Source organism: Trifolium pratense, linkage group LG3 (genome assembly GCF_020283565.1).
Source record: "Trifolium pratense cultivar HEN17-A07 linkage group LG3, ARS_RC_1.1, whole genome shotgun sequence".
NCBI classification, from domain to species: domain Eukaryota; kingdom Viridiplantae; phylum Streptophyta; class Magnoliopsida; order Fabales; family Fabaceae; genus Trifolium; species Trifolium pratense.
In genome coordinates this window covers 48,428,076-48,446,737 of record NC_060061.1, presented here as the reverse complement: position 1 = coordinate 48,446,737, position 18,662 = coordinate 48,428,076, and the positions used below count along the sequence as shown (strand labels likewise).

Genomic DNA, 18,662 nt, shown 5'->3' with positions numbered 1-18,662 from the left:
AATGAGGCACCTTGCAAGAGTATAACAACACTCATACATCTCAACTCAATGATACGTCTTTTATAATGAGTTCTAAATCATGAATCATGGTTGATCCGTTAATCTCTCTACCCAATTTCCTCCTCACTTAAAAAATCTAAACTTTAATTATTATAAAAAAAAAAAAAACTCTAAACTTTAAAAATTTAATGACCAAAGTGAACGACAAGCTAAAAAATTTCATGTGGAAGTCATGGTATAGGAGTTTATTGTTGAGCAAAACAAGTTTAATAAGGAAATAAGGAACCAAGCTATAAAAGAACAAGCTAAAAAATTTGAATGGACTCTTGATGCACTTTGCACACAATGTGACTAGCATCAACATGATTTTATTTAAACACTAACGAAAACAATGTGCAAAAACTTGTGAAGTGCTCAATTGTGAGAACCATTTAATCTTCTTTTTCCCTCATTCACCCCAATCCAAACATTGAAAGCTTCAATAATATGAAAACCATTAGCAATAAGCCAATAATCATCAAAATACAACAAAATTACATAAAATATCTAACACGGCAAGAAACAGATGCTAAATCCAAATTATAGATACATATATTGTTGTATATTCATACACGCCAAGATGTATAGGTATCCACTATCCACCAATTTATTTGCAAATTGCAAGTTCGAGCTAACCACTCGACTTATAGAAACATGAAAATGAACCATAAACCACCCATCACACAAGCAACAACAAACTATTATGATCCTTAACGAAGACGCAAACAACTAAAACACATGTACTCACTCTTCAACTCAAGTGACTACCCACAATACTTATTATATATATCGTATTATATCACACATTCCATTATCCAAACTTGACACCCACTTCTTAGCTAGCAACTTTCCCAACTATATAGTCTGAAGCACTTAGTATCACTTGCAACCAGATGATGTTGTTAACAACGATTCTTACATGTGCATCATCATGACACTTCCACTAGAGATTTGAATGAACCATTGTAACACCACCAATCTCAGAAGACACAAGCTGCAACACGACTGAATGAATAGTCTTTTATCTATCACCACCTATCCAGCCATATGGAACCAGACAAGGCATTTACTTCTTAAGAACTTTGAACAGTAAAGATGCTCGTTTATCTTCCTTCGTCCGGGCTGAAGAGCTCAGCATAATCTGTAACAATAAGCAAGAAAAGTTGGGATCATTCAGAAATAAGAAGCAGCAGACATACAGAAAGGTAGTGCAGAGGCGGCCCAAACAGAACATATTAGATATTTACACCATGATCAAATCAGACTCTTGAAAATACAAGATAAAGCTGTCTACAATTCAAATCAGCCACTTGACAATACAAGATAAAGTTGTCTACAATATGTAATCAAACAGAGGGTTTGATTCTCCCTGGATTGTATCATAGTGGATCTCTAAAGCCACGAAGTTGCCCGTTTTGCAAAGACAAAAATTCAGTGCAAAAATGTAGTGGTGTAACTTTAACGAAGACAAAGATACCAACAAAATGAAGAATAAATTGGCACTCACCTTTCGTAGTAGCAATATCCTGCAACAAGTCAAGGCCAAAGAACTCCAATAACAAGGCTGCAAAGCTGGAGTTTGAACGAGTAGCAAAAGGATGCAGCACATTCGCAATAAACCTGAAAGGACCTCCAAATACATGATTAGTTAGCTATCTGAAAAATTGAAATGAAAGGTAGACAGAAAAACAAGTAGCAATAAATTGATGCCAAGCCACAAACATACCATCTATACTCTCATACCGACATCACACAAAGTAACGACCTGTCCAAATTGATTGTCCTTGAAATTGCTCAGGCAGAGGAGAAAACTGCTGATTTCCATTTGTGAGCTGCTGTTGAGGTTGCAGAAGCTGATCAGAGTGTAATTTTAAATGATCGTACGTTTGATACTCATGCCAACCATTCTGTTTCTCCACCTGATGAGGCACAGATGGAAATTGTTTTCCAGGGAAGGGAAAGCTGACTGTACCACTAAAGCCATTGTTACCGACTTGATGAGAATTTGATTGAGAGTAAGCCAGGGGACCATTGGTGCCTAAACCATTAGTTGATGAATCCAAATGATATCCATCTAACCAACCATAATCATCCATAATTGGATTCCCGCTCATTGAATCTGAAACAGAGTATTCACTACCTTGTTTAGAAGGAAAGGGACTAAAGCCGGGAGGAGGTCCAAGGTGCCTAGTAGGTCGGCTGACTGGGGATTTTCTCAAACTGGCTTGCAAGGCAGATGTCATCCCAGAAAAATGATCAGTAATTACTGCAGGAGATGCAATAGCATCAACTTTGGATGGTATGACAGATTCTGAAGGTTTTGAGAGACCATAAAAGAAACCATTAGTATCAGCAGCAGCAGATTGTTGAATAGGAATAGGAAGGGCTAAATGGCTTGAGATGCCTACAGCTTCTTGTAGGCTAGGTTTCATTGCATGCCCGTTCTCACGTAAGCTAAGACCTTTGAAATTGTTACCAAGAGAAATTTCCTCCTCAATCCACCTTGATGTTTGCACTGCTTGCAGGTTTTGAGCCATCATACCACTAACAGAAACAGGCAAAGTTTGATGATTTAGATGATTGAGAGGGTTGGAAGTAGAATTGGCATGAAATTTTATATCCCCTCCAAATGCTTTTGGAGCAGGCTCCAAACCCTCATGGGGAGCCCATGATGAGACAACCACATCAGCTCGCGTCTCTGACACTACAGGCTTGAAAACAATAACTTCATCATCCTCATCTCCATCCATATGGTCTTGGTTTGATTGAACAACTTCCACCGTTGATTTATCTCCTGGTTTTTCTTGCAGCAAGTCGTCTGCATTGAGCATGTCTGCATAGGAGGTAGCAAGAACAAAATCATCTGAGGTTTGAGGCTCAACACCAATTGTAAATTTCTTCGCCTTTGAATCAAAATATATCACTTTCTGATCAACCCTAACGACATTTGCTAAAGCCTTCCCTGCAGCTAAAATCCTTTTGACCCGAGCTTTGATTTCCTTATCACCATCATTTCCAAAGGAATGCTTCCTAGAAAAATCCAAGATGGTTTGTGCAGGAAGCAGTGGAACAAAACCCCTTAACTCAAAGTCCTCCGGCAAAGCAAGTCGGTTTTCAGTTTCCCCTTCTTCATACCTGCTCATGTTATTAAAGCAAGTCTCCTCCTCATCAAGAATTGACGTAGGTCCAACTAAAAGCAGTCTATTCAAAAGGGATATACAATGATTCCAAAATTTTGATCTGAGAGTTGCCTGTTTCTCATCCACATCATTACCTTTAGCTAGATCAGGATAACAAGCCAACCACTCAACAAAAACCAAAATGCCAGGTAAAAGATAACTAGAAGATGGATCACGCAGCTCTGCACATCTCTCTATTATGTAACCCATCAATTCAAAAGCTGCAGCAAATGCATTCTGAAGAAGAACAGCACGCTGTACAATTTCTGCATAAGTTTGACCTTCAGATTCCTTATTTGAATTATAAATTGTAAATACTATGATGCAGACAATTCTGACAATGACAAGTCCATTCTCAGCAGCATCTGTGCCAAAATTCAGCTCCTCATCTTGCCCTGAAGAGAGAAGCTTCCGAAGGCCGGTGCTAACAACAGCAAGAACTTCAGTGAAGGTCTCGAGGCTATGAACAAGGTATAAGAAAATCAGAAAAGTAACGGTCAGAATAGATTAGTCACTAGCAATGATGCACCTAATAACATATGGACTGAAACTGTTCATAATATATACCTAGTACGAGTAAACAAGATTCCATTTAAACGGACAAATCGAGTGCAAAAGTATTTATAAGTTTCTTGTATACTGGATGCTCCTTCCATTCTAGGACTAGGATCAACACTAGCTGCCTTTGTTGCAAGTTTTGCTTCAACTTTTCCTCTTCCTTTGCCAGTTGGTCTTCCTGAAGATTCCTTGACCGCAAGAACTTTAGCATCACCAGGTAGCTGAGAGAAACTTTGACGATTCTGTCATTGAATTGCAAAAGTGGCTAGTCAGAATAATAAATGCCAAACATCATCAGAGACAATAAATTAGACAAAAGGGTGAAAAGTGAAGATGGTAAAAGAAAAATCAAGACACCCGACACCAAAACCTGAAAATAATCATAGAATCAAGCTCAAAGCCATATTAATTACGCTCCAATATGATCCATGTACCAATTTACCAAATAAACAGAATAGCTTTCAAAGGATTTCTCTTTTCATCCATTCATGACAGGTACACATAACATTTAATTAATGGCTTTAAAACAAGCAACATAATGTGAAATGTAAAGCCTTCACATTTATTAGGCAGTAGCAGTAAAATTGAATGAATCTCATACTCATAATAATACTAAAGTATGCATAGTAATTGAGATATAAATATCACTAAGATGAAGAAAAAACCAAAGAATGGAATACAAACTACTCAAATACTAACAGTTACAAACATTCTGGTTAAATAAGTGGATTATCACAAGCAAACGCATGGTGGCATTACCTTCTCAAACGCAACTATCAAGTTTTCTCTTGCAGTTGTAAATGGACTATCCACGGCCAGACTACGAAAATACCGGTAAATAACCACTAGCTCATCTCCAGAATATGAAGCCAATAGAGCAAGCTGATAAGAACAACAACATTAAAGAAAAATGGATTATGACAACTATGCACCGCAATTCAGAAACATTAAGCTAGTGTTGTCAATCCGAGATAGAGGAAAATAGTGGTTTGTATAAATTACGCTACAATGCTTTAGTGCTGCTATATCCGCTATTTAAGAATACTTTGTACTAGGACGCGTAACACTGAACAACAGTGGTTTGTTAAAATTATGCTATGCTGTAGCAATAGCGATGCTATAGCCATTATTTCACAACATTATATTAAGAAACACTACAGATGTAACAATTGTTGGAAGAATGCAAAAACCTGATGATGGGGATTCCCACTTGAAGGCAAAAGAGATGCAGCTTGTAAGTAGTAGCTAGAAGCTGCTGTGAACTCCCGGTTTACTGAGTCACCTTCACCATACATTCCTTTATAACGAGCAAGATCACCCAAGTATATCAGACAACGATGACAAGATACTAAACCTATCTTCATATCGGCATATTTCTTTCCATCTTTCTCCATCACAATCCGATTGTCTGAATCCTCCAAGTAACCAAGTGGAAGCCCATATTTTGCTCTGATTTTCATGATAAGATCATGGTAAAACCCTGTTGCCTCTGAAAGGAAAGTCTTAAACTGCAGCCTTATTTTAGTTATCCGATCAGGCCGCACAGGGCCTTTCCCACCCTGCGATGGGTTTGAACTTGTAGAATTAAGGGCAGCATTGAAGTAAGCCCTAAACTCCTCAATCCGCTTATAATGCAACAGCCAAAGAGCATATTCAATATTGTGCTTTTCAGAGAAAGCATGATCCTCTAGAATTATTGCTTCATAATTCTCACGCATTTGATGCCATGCATTTGGATCTGATGGGACCCGCACTTGAGCAGACCTCCGGCGCTTACTCTCCAATTCAAGGTTCTAAGTAACAAATAATTGAAATGTTACAAAGCAGACAATAATCTCACTAAAAACTTATGCAAATAAATTTCATATAAAATAAATCAATAAAACTGGGAAAAAGAACAGCATCTTAAAAGTCAAAGTCATGCTACAGTTTCCATCTTTAATATATATTAATATTTTAAGGTGGCAATCTAAGATTATAAAGTGACAATCCAGACTGATTAAGATTTCTTAATAAACATCTTGTTCATTTAAAATCTTGGAAATTAATTTATGGATGAGCAGTTTTATTCACTATTAAAATTTCAAAGTATATTATCATTTTCTGAGTTAAAACTAATTTATAGCTAGTGTAAGCTTCAGTACTTCGATATTTAAAGACTTGGCGACCCAATTTCAACATCATAAAATCATAAATTCAAAATACACTACAAAATTCTAAAGGAGAAGGAAGAGTATTCAGAATTGTTGTTGCGACCAACAAGCCAAACAGTAAAGCTTCAAATTGAATATTTGTTCATAAAATGTTCAAATCAAGACACTTACTTAAACTAATCGCTCATAATATAAAGCAATACTCTATCCATCCCAAATTATAAGACCCTTTTACAAAAAAATCTTTTCCCTAAATATAAGACCCTCAACACATTTCTGGGTGCATTTATTACTCTTTTTCCATATATACCCCTTATCATACGATCAATTTTGTCTTGGAACTTGGAAAGTCAATAATGAATGCAAATAAGACAAAGGGTATTCAAGTAATAGTCACACACATTTCAAACAAATTTATTACTCCAACAACTTTTCTTAAGATCCGTGATTTTTGTAAGAGGTTCTTATAATAAGGGACGGAGGGAGTAGTTCTGGGCAACAAAGACTTATCAGAATGTGCTGATAACAAACCCTAGCACTGTTTCCAAAATGAGATGATATGAAATAGAGCAAACTCCACATGGCAATACAGAGTATCAGCCCATTATTATTATTATTATAATAAAAAAAGAACATGGATTAATATTACTCATTTCTCTATCGAGCCACCAGATTCCTACTATATTTTATTAAGCAGTCTATAACAAATTTAGCCTATGTTTGGAAAATTAAAAAAACAGATGGTATTGTGCACGGTTACTTGAAGCTCGTTTGAATTGGATTGGACCGTGAGAAAAATGGACAGACGTGTATCCAACACACTATTACACCAATAAGCCATTGATTGTTTATCTACTTTCTAATTTTTAATGTTTCCAGCCCATTGAATGACCAAAAGAGAGAAACAGGAATACCTTTTCAAAAAGGCGTTGCGCACGCTCCCGTGATGAGGGAGCAGACATGTTATCCATCTTTACTATCATCATCCATCAATTATTTGTTGATTAACTAAACACGAGTTACATAAAGCCAAACCTGCAAATAAAAATGTACACAAATTTCTCTGTTCAATGATTTCATAGAAAATACTTTGTGACTTGCGAGTAACTGAAATAACGAGTAATACAGCTGTCACACAAATCTATCAACGTATTAAAACTGAAAACTAACACCCGTAAAACACGCAGATAAATTCAACTAAAAAATGAAGACCAACTTGAAAGAACAAAATCAGGCATCAATATTGGAACCCACATAAAGTACAAGATCATAATTAAACAATACCAAGCATAAAGCTCTTTTAAAAAACACAACAATATAACTGAACTTTTCTTAAGTAAAATACAAACATAAATTCCGGTAAAAACGCATGGACTACTTTGACTGAAGTAGTAAGATTATGTCACAGGGAACAAAACTCAAGCATCGAAAACCGAAAACCAACAAACCAAGACAAATCAAACAATACACATGCATGAAGCCCTTATAATAAATCATTATCCAAAAACCCATTATTTTAACAATAGATAATCTTGCATGCCTCAAATGTTCAAATATCAAAATAAAGCTGGTCCGTTTATACAATCTTTAGCATGAATTAGCAAAACCCCATGATTAGAATATCCAAAAGGGCAACAAAATATTTACATTAATGATCATTCAAACCCACCCATTACATAAAAAATTTAGCTCAATTTAATTAAAAAATATTAATGCAAATTGGAAACCCAAAACCTTTCCTTAATTCACAATCGCAAATGAATAAAATCAAAGAAACAAATACGTAAAATGCAAAATTAAGACAACACTCTTCAAAATTAATACCAGATCTACAAAACCCATAAACAATGGAACGTTTTTGAACCAATCACGTCCCAGGTTTTCCAACAAAAAGGGGCATAATCGAAAGAGGAAAAAAAATGAAGCTTGTAAAAGAAAAAAAAAATTGAAAGAAATTGATACAGACCTGATTAATTGAGATGGAGAATGAGAAAGGGGATCAAGGCATGAGGATTGAAATCGATGGGAGAATGAAGAAGGGTCTCCGCTAGGGTTTCGTTTCGTTGTGTGTTTTTTTTTTTTTTTGGTTTCGTTGTGTGCGAGAGAGAAAGAGAATTGATTTTTTTATTTATTTTTCTGTTTGGGTCCAAAAAGGATGAGATTGGGAAATTCAACGTGTTTCTCTCTTTCTCTCTCTTGAAGCGGTGAAGCAAACGACGGCGTTTAAAGCAATTAGTTTCCAAGTTTACTTTGACCACTCCTTATATCTTTCTTTTGGCTTAAGAAACAAAATTTGATCGATTATGGAAGAAATCTTCTATGATATACTGTACAATTAATTTGACTATGAAAAATTAGATAAAGAAAAAGTATGATTTGTTAAATACTTTGAAATTCATGTATTTTATTAGGCATGAATTACAATATATTGTTTGTTTTTTAGGTTTGAAGAATCGAGAGACTGTTTGAGAAAACTTATAAAAACTAAAGAAGAGTTGATTTTTAGCCATAAGTAACTTCAGTCTGAGATTTGCTTGCTCTACCGTCAATATTTCACGGATGAGTGTTGCAAAAAAAATGTATTAATGCATAAATGAGCATGGGAAAAAGGAGTCGTGAAAGCTTTTGAAAATGCTAGCATAGATAGGAAAGAACCGAAATAATGATTCGAGTTTGCTTGTAGTGGGTGGAAAAAAAAAAAGCATCCAAAACAAGAATATATATTGGATGTTCCAATTATTAAAATAAAATAAGTTCGAATTAATATCTCGTTCATTTTGGTTTTGATGATAACAAGAAGATCATCTACACAATATGATTGAGTCAACATATATGTTCTCATCCTCTAGACAACACAAATAATTATGTGAAGTCGAAGTCAACGCTTTGTCCATCATATGGACAACAACTAAAGACTTCAAGAAAAGAATGTGATAGTCTAGATATCATCTAAGAATGCCATTTTTACCATCCTCTCGACATCAGTGATAATCAAGTAAACTCAAAGACAACATCTTACTTCATCATCTGAACATCTGTTGAAGACTTTGTCATTCCTCTAGATCACCATCTTTCTACTTGGTAAAAAGTAATCATCTCCAACAAAATATTCAAATACAAGCATATCTCCAAGCACCATTAAAAAAAAGTGTATCTCCAAGCTATAGTCAAAATGTCAGCTCAAGTCGTACAAATTGTGATTGTGAGAATTGTACAAATCTCTATCTCTCATGGCTAGATTACAACTAGGGATGTTAATGGATATCCATGGACGCAGATAGTATGATATATGTGTCCACTCCATATCTATGCGGGTATCCACTAAGCAGGTAATCCGCGGATTTTGAGGTATCCGCGGATATTAACAGATATCCATGGATGATAATTTTTAAAAAAATATATTTTTTCTAATTATACCTAAAATTTCTTCAAAGAAATAACAAAAAATATTAACACATAATAATGTTCATACATTCCACTTTCAATTTACAACAATGCCACCACATTCATTTTTCTTCTTTTTACCAAAACTTAATATAATATCCATATATTTCTCTTTAAAAAAATAATATACATACATTTCTAACTAAAATAAAATTCATCATAAAGTTATGCAAAATATAAAAGCCTCTTTTATATTTAATAACTAAGGATATTTTAGTAATTTTCTTATTTATTAGCGAGTATGGATATCTGCGGGCGTGGATACCATTAAATCCGTATCCATATCCATTAATCGGGTAATTAAAATATCCATTTATTTCATCCGTGGATATCCATTAAGTTATCCGCCCCGTATCCGTGACGGATTTTATCCGCGGATATTTACGGGTATGGATATTATTGCCATCCCTAATTACAACATAGACCGATGTTCTCTGCCTTTTCCATCTCCAACAAAAAGTTTAACCTTATCCAAAATCAGACTTATTGGTATAAATGGTAATTAATCTCCTAAGTCAAGCTTATACAATCTATCCGTTGTACAAATTATTTTTGGAATCTTTTTGCGGTGTGCTCAGTTTAATATTCTTTCGTACTCTCTTTTCTTACCACGTGATAGGTCAGCAAAGCATGAGCGGGCGCGGAGAAGGATACACCAAAGACTTCGGCCTAACCATAATGGGAATGAGCAACAACGAAATGACAAGATGGGGTGCTCCGAGCACCCCCATTTAGAAAGAAGGGTCGAAGGTTTTCGGATTGTGGTTTTCCCCGTCCCCCCCCCCCCCCCCCCTCGTCGGGTGGTGCTTGTGTGGGGGGTGTGCCACCTGAACCTGAAATCGAGGAGGAAAATATTTTATGTATTTTTTTTTCTGGTACAAAATATTTGATGTCTTTAATTACACAAAAAAAGAAATATTGGAGCTTGAATCAGGGAAGAAAAGTGGCTCAAAATGTGTCATGAGAAGCACACAATGACACAAAAGGTATTATATTAAAGAGATGACAAGTTATGCATTCTACAATTCGATAATCTCTCTCATGCATTCTCTCTCTTTGGACTAATTTTTTTATATATTATTTTTTCACACGAATTGATTTTTAGGTCTGAGTGCTTATTCGAAAGTTAATGGATGTTAAATTTGCTTTTATAACTAATGGCAAATTTTCCTTAACAGCAATTGCATCAAGAAAGGGATTGACCTTTGAAAAATTACTTCATACCTTAAGTGAAAACTCTAACTAAAAATATTGATCATAAGAGAAGATAAAAAATGGGAAGGAAATGCTAATCATTGTTACCATACATGCACGAAAAAGAAGCTCTAGTGACTTTCAAGGTGAAAGTCAGTTCTTTCAGATACCGGTAGTGAAAAAAAAACTTTAAAGCTTACTTTAAACTTCGTTTAGTATTTAGTCGGGCCCTATTTGAGAGGCGTAATGTAACATAATAATGCTGATTTATTTATTTACGATAAATGTTGATATTAGTGATTGCATTGCATGAGTAAACACAGGACAGGATGGGTGCGACACAGCACGGTTTGCAAGAATAAAATAAAATCGCCTGTCACATATTGTATGGTGGTATGCTAGACTGCTAGTGGTGATTAGGTAACAATTAACAAATGGGTATAAAGACAAGTTTTGAGTCTTTGACTACATAATATTGGGACATTTAATTTTTAAGGGAGAAAAACTGACAAGGTCATGCTAAACAGTACTCCGAACACTTGTTAAACATACTAAAAATAGAAATAAAAGATAAAATTAATGTTGATAAAATAACTTTTTACATTTTCAATGTATTGAATGCACAAATTTCAAGATATAATTTATTTATTTAGATGCTTAACTAAGGCCCCGATGACACTGTTTAACCTTTTCCTAAAAATAATAATAATAGAGACAGACAACCATCAAATGAGAGACAGTTTTTTTTTTCCACAACTATATCGATATCATATGACATTTGCTTTTTTCGATTCATGTTTATTGGAAGATTCTTCATTTGTTAAAAAAAAAAAAAACTTGCATCAAACATGTCCAACAAAATAATAAGTGCCTATGCTTGCATGATATATTATATGAACATAAAGTTCCATAGAAGCAAGCAATTGTACCACCAATGCCAAAAGATAGATTGCAATTTATTCTTTTTTATTTCCCTCAATCTGTTAAAATATTAAAGCTTACCACCATAATGAGATGTTGGACATTACAGGTATGAAAACAAAACACAAAGTGGGGACAATTCTGAATAAAATTGGACTATGAAAACAAAATACAATCTGTGTTAACCCTACAAATCATCAAGTTGTCATAAGGGAGTGAAAAAGAAGTTAAGAATAACTCTTAGCTTCTGGCTGAATTCAAAAAGTTTACATGGAACAGCTTATTATAAGTTTGACTTCCCTGCTACTAAAACATGGAACAGCTTATAAAAAGGGATATAGCTGTGTGCGAAATGAATTAATTTGATTATGTGTAATAATGAGTGTACTCTTTCACATTCTTTAGTTTAGCACTCAACAACATAGATGCATTACTCAGTTATGTCAGTGAAGCACTAATTTGACTTTTTTCTATAAAAATTACACTACTTTGGCAAAAGCATACTAATGCAATATCTATAAAACTAGAAGTTTGAGTACTTGCATGGCATTAAAAAAAAGCTTTCCCATTTATTAAATAGGGTAAGACATGCTTAATACAATACTTTTCTACAAACTAAGTTTCAATTGTAAATCTTACCCTATAATCTTTCTTTCTGTTTTCCTGTTTCAAGGAATTGGATTTTTTCAGACATGATTTCAGTGGTGGTCGTCTTTGTTTGTGCTCAAAAGGATCAAGCGAAAAGCGGATATTAGCCTCACCAAACCAGACCTTCCTTTTGGCATATTGATATGCAGCAACTGCATCACTTTCTTCAAAAAAAGCCACCTGAGCTGTGCCACAATACCAAGAGACTCTTGTGTTTGAAGAATCTACTGAGCCAAATACTCTAAACTTCTTTATTAGCTGTTCCTTTGATGGTAGGTTGAAATTCTTTGGGAACTTCATGTGCAGAGATTTAGAACAAAAGGGAACATGTGTTTTTGATTGCTGTCCAACTTTTGATTTGAATATTGAACGAGAAGCAACATAGTGATAGGAATCTTCTTTACTCTCCACCAAACAATACCCAGAAGATGATTTTACTCTTACCGACTCTTTTGACTTAAGAGGTGTTATATTACCATGGCAAATTCTTTGCAGTCTCTTCTGGTAAAAAGAAGAGTTAGATCCTAACATAAATTTAACTTTCGCTGCACTAGCATCAACCTTGTTGTTATTAGACTGATGTAAAGTGAAATTTTGACTTCTTTTCAAATGCACTTTTTCAACCTCATCAGTGAAGTTTATGCCAGTTTCAGAGAAGTGTATGCAGGCCTGATCGTCTTTTCGGATACTTTCTTCTGGTTCAAGCATCTTGACATGTGAGATCCTAGATCTCATATTTTTTGAGATGTATGCATTCCCTTCACTTTCTTTATCTCTACCAGTTAGCAGAAAAACATTACATAAATCATGTTTATCTAGTCGCTTTCTTTTTCGGTTGAGGCATATAGTGGTTTCTATTTCAGGCAATCTAGAGCAAAGCTTTGGTACATTGTCTTTTCTTTTACTGGTATAATTGATCCAGTGAGTTTTAAAATCGGAAGAAATAGAAAAGTGAGCTTCATTCATTCTGGAACAGTTGCCAAAGCAGCCATCGACTAAGCCATGGTGTAATATATTTTCAAATCTCTGAAGGTTCTGCCTTTCCAACTTTAGATTCTTTCCCCAAATGTGAAACGGGCTAAAGGCAGGAGAATGCATACAGAGTTCAGACTTACCAGTGGTAGTCGGAGCCTCTGGAATAATCAAAAGTTTATTCTGAAACAACTGTACGGAGAATCCTTCCAAATCAGGAACTGTTGAATTCAACCTTCTTATAGCACCAATGGTCATGTTTTCCTCCCCTTGCTCAGATATGACCTGATGTTTTTCCTTGGGCTCCAAAGCCGTAGATTCTCGATTTACCAACTGTACCTTCTGACTCAAAGAGGTACATTGATGCTGCTTCAAATTATCACCTAATGATACAAATTATACAATAAATAGGAAAACTTAATACATACTTTGTGCAGATCAGTAAATTTAATCCTTGATAATTATACAACAATAAAAGCCCGTTTTCACAAGAACAGACAGCACACAAACAGGACAATAAGTTATTTCAATAAAAGTTTCTAAACATCAAAATACAAACGGACAGCACACAAACAGGACAAGTTATTTCAACAAGTTACTATATGGGAATGGGACTAGAAGCTTAGTTATGTCAATAAAATGGTAAATATTGACTAATCAAAATCATATACTATAATACTTTTCCATTTCATTGGCTTCTAAAAAAATATAATTTTTTTCTGTCAAAAAAAATATATATATACTTTTCCATTTCAAATTATCTATGATCATCACAAGTATGGTTATCAAAATCGCAAGTGGACTAGTAAACTCGTCTGTGTTATGTTTCTAGGTAGGAGAATCATGTTGAATCACGTACAAACTCAAAATCACAAGTTTATACCTGAGTAAGCGAGTTCGATAAAAATAAAAAATTGGCCCCGGAAAAACACTAAACAGCATTTCACCATATGGCTTCTACATTTTTGTTCCATCTAGATGCTTCCCTGCAATCACTCCCATCTTATCCGGTGAATACATTCTCTTTCAGCGAAGGCCCTGTGGACTCCGGTGAACACTCACTCTCTATTGTTCATGTCTACATACAAATTCTACCATCTTTTCTATAAATGTCTACAAACAAATTCTACCATGTTTTCCACACTAATTACCCAATTTCCCCTTTCATAATTACAATCAAAATATTTCTGATCTCATGTAACATCACAATTCCCAATCCAGAAACAAAAATATTTATCAAAATTCTAAACTTCTCAATAGCTACAAGCACCAACATAGACATAGACCCCGACACGTCAACAACAATAATAATTGAAAAAAATGAATTAAATAGATAAATGTAATCACTAATCATATGTATCGATGTAGGTTAGTACTTTGGCCAGAAGTGTCTGTGCTACATATAACTCGAAATTCAATCTAAGAAAAAAGATTAAAAATACCTAATTTCTTGGTTTCTTTGTAGACTTTCTTCTGCTGAATAGAAGAGTAGTGACGAAAAGCATGAACCTGAGCAACAACTTTAACCGCATCAACAACACATGAAGCTTCAACTTCAAACCAAGGCAAAACAGCAGCATCGGAAACAAAATCCAAAACCCTAATCGGGTCAAATCCATAACCCGGCCCATTCAAAACCTTCTTCTTTTCATAATACCCTTTTATACAGCGACATTGCAAACCGGAAATGATTCTTCGACCAAATAACCTAAGCGCAGATTGGAAAGCGTCATTGATAAAAGCAAAGGGTGGTTGATCGAAGGGGAGGAGTTCGGATTCGAGGAAGAATTTTCGAGGTGGTGGGACTGGGACGTGATCTAACTCGACTCTACAAAATCGACTTGTAAGATGACGATCAGTATATTCGGGCCATTTCTCATTCGATGTGAGACTCTTAACATTGTCGAAGAAGGAGAGGGAGATGGCGAGGTTGTTGGAAGATGTGACGAGTGCTGGAGACCAGTTGTTGTTATGAATTGTTGGCTTTGCCCATACTATGTCGCCTCTTCTTATTCTTCTAACCTTTCCACCACTCATGCTGGTTTCTCAAGTTTACAAGAATTGCAACTGAGCTTTTCTCTTTCGCTTAAAAAATTTACAAGAATTAGGAAAGTTTGTCTCTCTGATTGTCTTATTTTCCCGCGCTACACAATTTTTCAGCGCGTTTTAGTTTTAGTATTAGGAAAAACATAAATTTTGATTTTTTATATTTTATATTTCGCCGATGAACCACCTAATATGGTCTGGGTTCAGTTTTAGCATCAAGTGATTCAAGGTCTAACCAAGTCAACTTCTTCTAATCCCTAAACAAGGTAAAGAGTTAAACTATCACAAATTGAAATCATAATCAAAGTCTTGCTTACGAGTAGGGGTGGACAATGGACGGATAAATGCTGGTTCGGGCCAAAAGTTGTCACCCGATCTAAACCGCAGAGTAGAAAAATAAGGCCCAATCCACCCAAAAAATGAAGAACGGTTTTTATGTGTTCGGGTTTGCGGTTTAAGCGGGTTGTCAGACGGTTTGAAGCGGTTAGACATAAAAAAAAATAAAAATAAAAACAATAACAAACCTAAAATTTGGAGTTTAGATTCAGAAAATATGCAACATGAGAGAATTATGAAACAAACACAAAAGGAAAGTTTTAAAAACCCTAAATCGACATAAAAAGTAAGAAAAAAAATTAAAATCTCAAAAAAAATCAAAATATAACCTTTTATTTCAACGAAGTTAAACAAACAAGATGAAGAATGATCAAGTTTTGGGTTTCAAAATGTTTTAGTCTCCGTGTATTTGAGGTGAAGTGAGAAAGTGTAAAGAGGAGACGTGAAAAGAGCTTAGAATCGGCGTTTTTATTTACTCATGCGGGCGGGTTTCGAGCACCGTCGGTCCAGTTTTCTCTACCCGAGCTCACCTGTACCAACCCAGTCTAAATCGAATTTTTCAACCCGCTAACCGGCGGCCCATTATAAACAGCCCAAATCTCTAATTTTTGGACGGGTTTTGTTGGGTTCGGACGAGCCTCGGTTTTTTATAGAGCCCTACTTACAGGTCTTCAGTCACCACCAAGAAATGATTTTCACCGTTTCTACCAATGCTACGACAAATAATGTTTTATGAGCAAACAACATGTTATTTCTTTCTTTTCAAAGAGATCAACAACAAGCTAACTATAACACTTGATGTCCAATCTGTGTTTATTTACCAACAGGATAAATATTGCAAAATTATGACACATGATCGGCCACAACATTCGGTAAAGGACTAAAAAATACCTAATCAATTTAAAATTTTAATCAAAAGAGATGAAGACATATCACAACCAACTATCAAGTGATCAATAGTTCTAGACACATCGTCGAATCCTCAAAATGCATCCTACGATGGATCAAATTGTCTTTTGAAGGTAATCTGTTATTAAGAAGCCTCCATGCAAAATAAGATATTTTTAATGGAACAACTTTATTACAAATAGCGTCCTTGTGTGCTACCATCATGACTGGAACCAAGACGCCACATCCATTTTTCCAAAACATCAACCTTCAAAAACAAATTTTCAAAACAACACAACACTCCAAAATCAAACCCTCCTCCCACGCAAAGAGATGTCTACGGCATCTCCACCCATTACCCTCAACATCACAACCTCTCATATACATATCAACCACCATAATATTTTTTATCGATAGTCAACTCAAAAAGTCTATTAAAACGAATCGACAGAGTGTCACCCTCAAACCACTTATCCTTCTAAAACAGACTAACAGAGTTTTGTCTCCATTTCCCACCTTTATACTAATGTTATTCTCAAACCATCTCCCAATACTCAAGGCAACATGAAAAAATCAAAGTTCGATCATAGTAGAAACAATTCTTAGTCAAATTTTACTTACCAACTCTGAATTACTGGACCTTCTTCCTTTAGGAACTAGAGAGTGAACACACAAAAAATTATTATTTTTTGATTTACAAATTTGCCAATGAAAATTAAACTTAAGATCTCATTTGTACCACTCAAAAAAAATTATGATTAATATTATTATGCTGGTTTGAACAAATTCCAAACTTAATACAATCCAAAGTCAAAACAAGCCTCTTCTAATGTCTTTGTAGAACCTATTGTCAAAGAAAAAAAGGTCTTTGAAGAACCGTGACATAACTTTCCGCAATAAAGCCATAAAAGTCTTTCTAGAATTGAAAATTAATCCAACTAAGACTAATCTCTTATAATTATTTCAGAAGGACTTGCATTATTACAAACATTTAGATGTATTTGAATGAGAAAATATTTGAGTTGATTTTTTTTTAAGAGAATTCAAACTTTTCTATATATAAAATTAAATGTAATCAATATATTTCAGATTGAGGGAACTTTGTTAAAAGACAAAAAAATAAAAATATTCCATGTTTTTGTCTTAATATTAGAATTGAGTGACATAACTTAACCGTATAAAATTGGTTTGTAAAGTAAGGTTTTTTTCTATTTATAAATTTATGTTCATTCATAACACTATTTAGTTTGGTGCTTGAATATTAATGGTGAGTGACATGATAGCAAAAATTTAGTAGCAGGTGATCTGCTAACAGGTGGTCTAATGGATCTTGGAGTAGAATTAGATATCATCTTAAAATTTTGAATTGTGTTTGACTCAACCCTACAAAATCAGTTTGTAAGATGAAAAATTATCTCTTATTATAAACTCATTTTTAAATCATCTCGAGGTGAAAACTATCTCTTATCATATACTCATATTCATATCATCTCATCCGAACACTATTGAATTTGACGCGTGAATAATAAATAGTGGATAATTTGATAATAGATAACCTAAACGATCTTAAGGAAAATATGATACTATCTTACAATTTTGAGTTAAGCTTAATTCAATCGTATAAACTCATTTTTAAACCATCCCACATCTGATATTAAAATCTCAACCCTTAATAAATGTAATTTTTATTTGTTCCTCATAATTTAAGATAGTACTTTCTCTAGGCTGGAACCACTTGATGTCAGAACTAATCCCGGACCAGATTCAACTGGTGGTGAAAAAAAAAATATAGTACTTCCTCCGATCCTTTTTACAAGAAATATTTTGAAAAAATTACACAGACCAAGGAATCACATTTAACATAGTTATTTTTATTTAATACTATTATAAAATTAAATTTATTCCATGTATACCCTTATTTAATTACTATTTATTCAACTAACTTACTTATTTTTAAATTCTCTCTTATAATAAATAAGGGCATAAGTGAAATTAGACATTTAAAACACATGAAAATTGGTCAAAGCTTCTTATAAAAAGAACCAATTTGTTTTCCCTAAGTGTTTCTTATAAAAAGGACCAGAGGAGGATCCGCCACTAAAATTAATTTTCTTTTTACAAAACTGCCCCGCCGTGATATATATTTCATCAAATACTTGAGGGACTCTTAAGTCTTCACATAAGTCACATCCGTGCAATATTTTCTACATTGACTGACCAAATCAGCAACTACGCAACCTGCAACCACTTTCTATATTTATTTCCACACCAAACAGAATTTGAC

General features: G+C 34.5%; 2 protein-coding genes across 3 annotated transcripts; both read right to left on the bottom strand.

The window, feature by feature from the left end:
* Positions 1-566: 566 nt before the first annotated feature.
* On the bottom strand, positions 567-8,285 carry LOC123916329 (protein SMG7). Of its 2 annotated transcripts, XM_045967764.1 has the most exons (8): positions 7,896-8,285; positions 6,844-6,964; positions 4,967-5,569; positions 4,536-4,658; positions 3,786-4,018; positions 1,766-3,678; positions 1,547-1,659; positions 567-1,180 (listed from the first exon to the last, which is right to left on the bottom strand). In XM_045967764.1, the coding sequence occupies exons 2-6, from the start codon at positions 6,913-6,915 to the stop codon at positions 1,788-1,790; spliced, it is 2,922 nt and encodes a 973-aa protein (XP_045823720.1). In that variant the 5' UTR covers positions 6,916-6,964; positions 7,896-8,285; the 3' UTR covers positions 567-1,180; positions 1,547-1,659; positions 1,766-1,787. The 2 variants fall into 2 exon arrangements, with proteins under 2 accessions (XP_045823720.1, XP_045823721.1); XM_045967765.1 differs by having other exon boundaries at positions 1,547-3,678; positions 7,896-8,127.
* Positions 8,286-11,398: 3,113 nt separating this feature from the next.
* On the bottom strand, positions 11,399-15,254 carry LOC123919063. Its single transcript, XM_045971286.1, has 2 exons — positions 14,551-15,254; positions 11,399-13,491 (listed from the first exon to the last, which is right to left on the bottom strand). Exons 1-2 carry the CDS (start codon positions 15,143-15,145, stop codon positions 12,104-12,106), a joined length of 1,983 nt encoding a protein of 660 aa, XP_045827242.1. The 5' UTR covers positions 15,146-15,254; the 3' UTR covers positions 11,399-12,103.
* Positions 15,255-18,662: the final 3,408 nt, after the last annotated feature.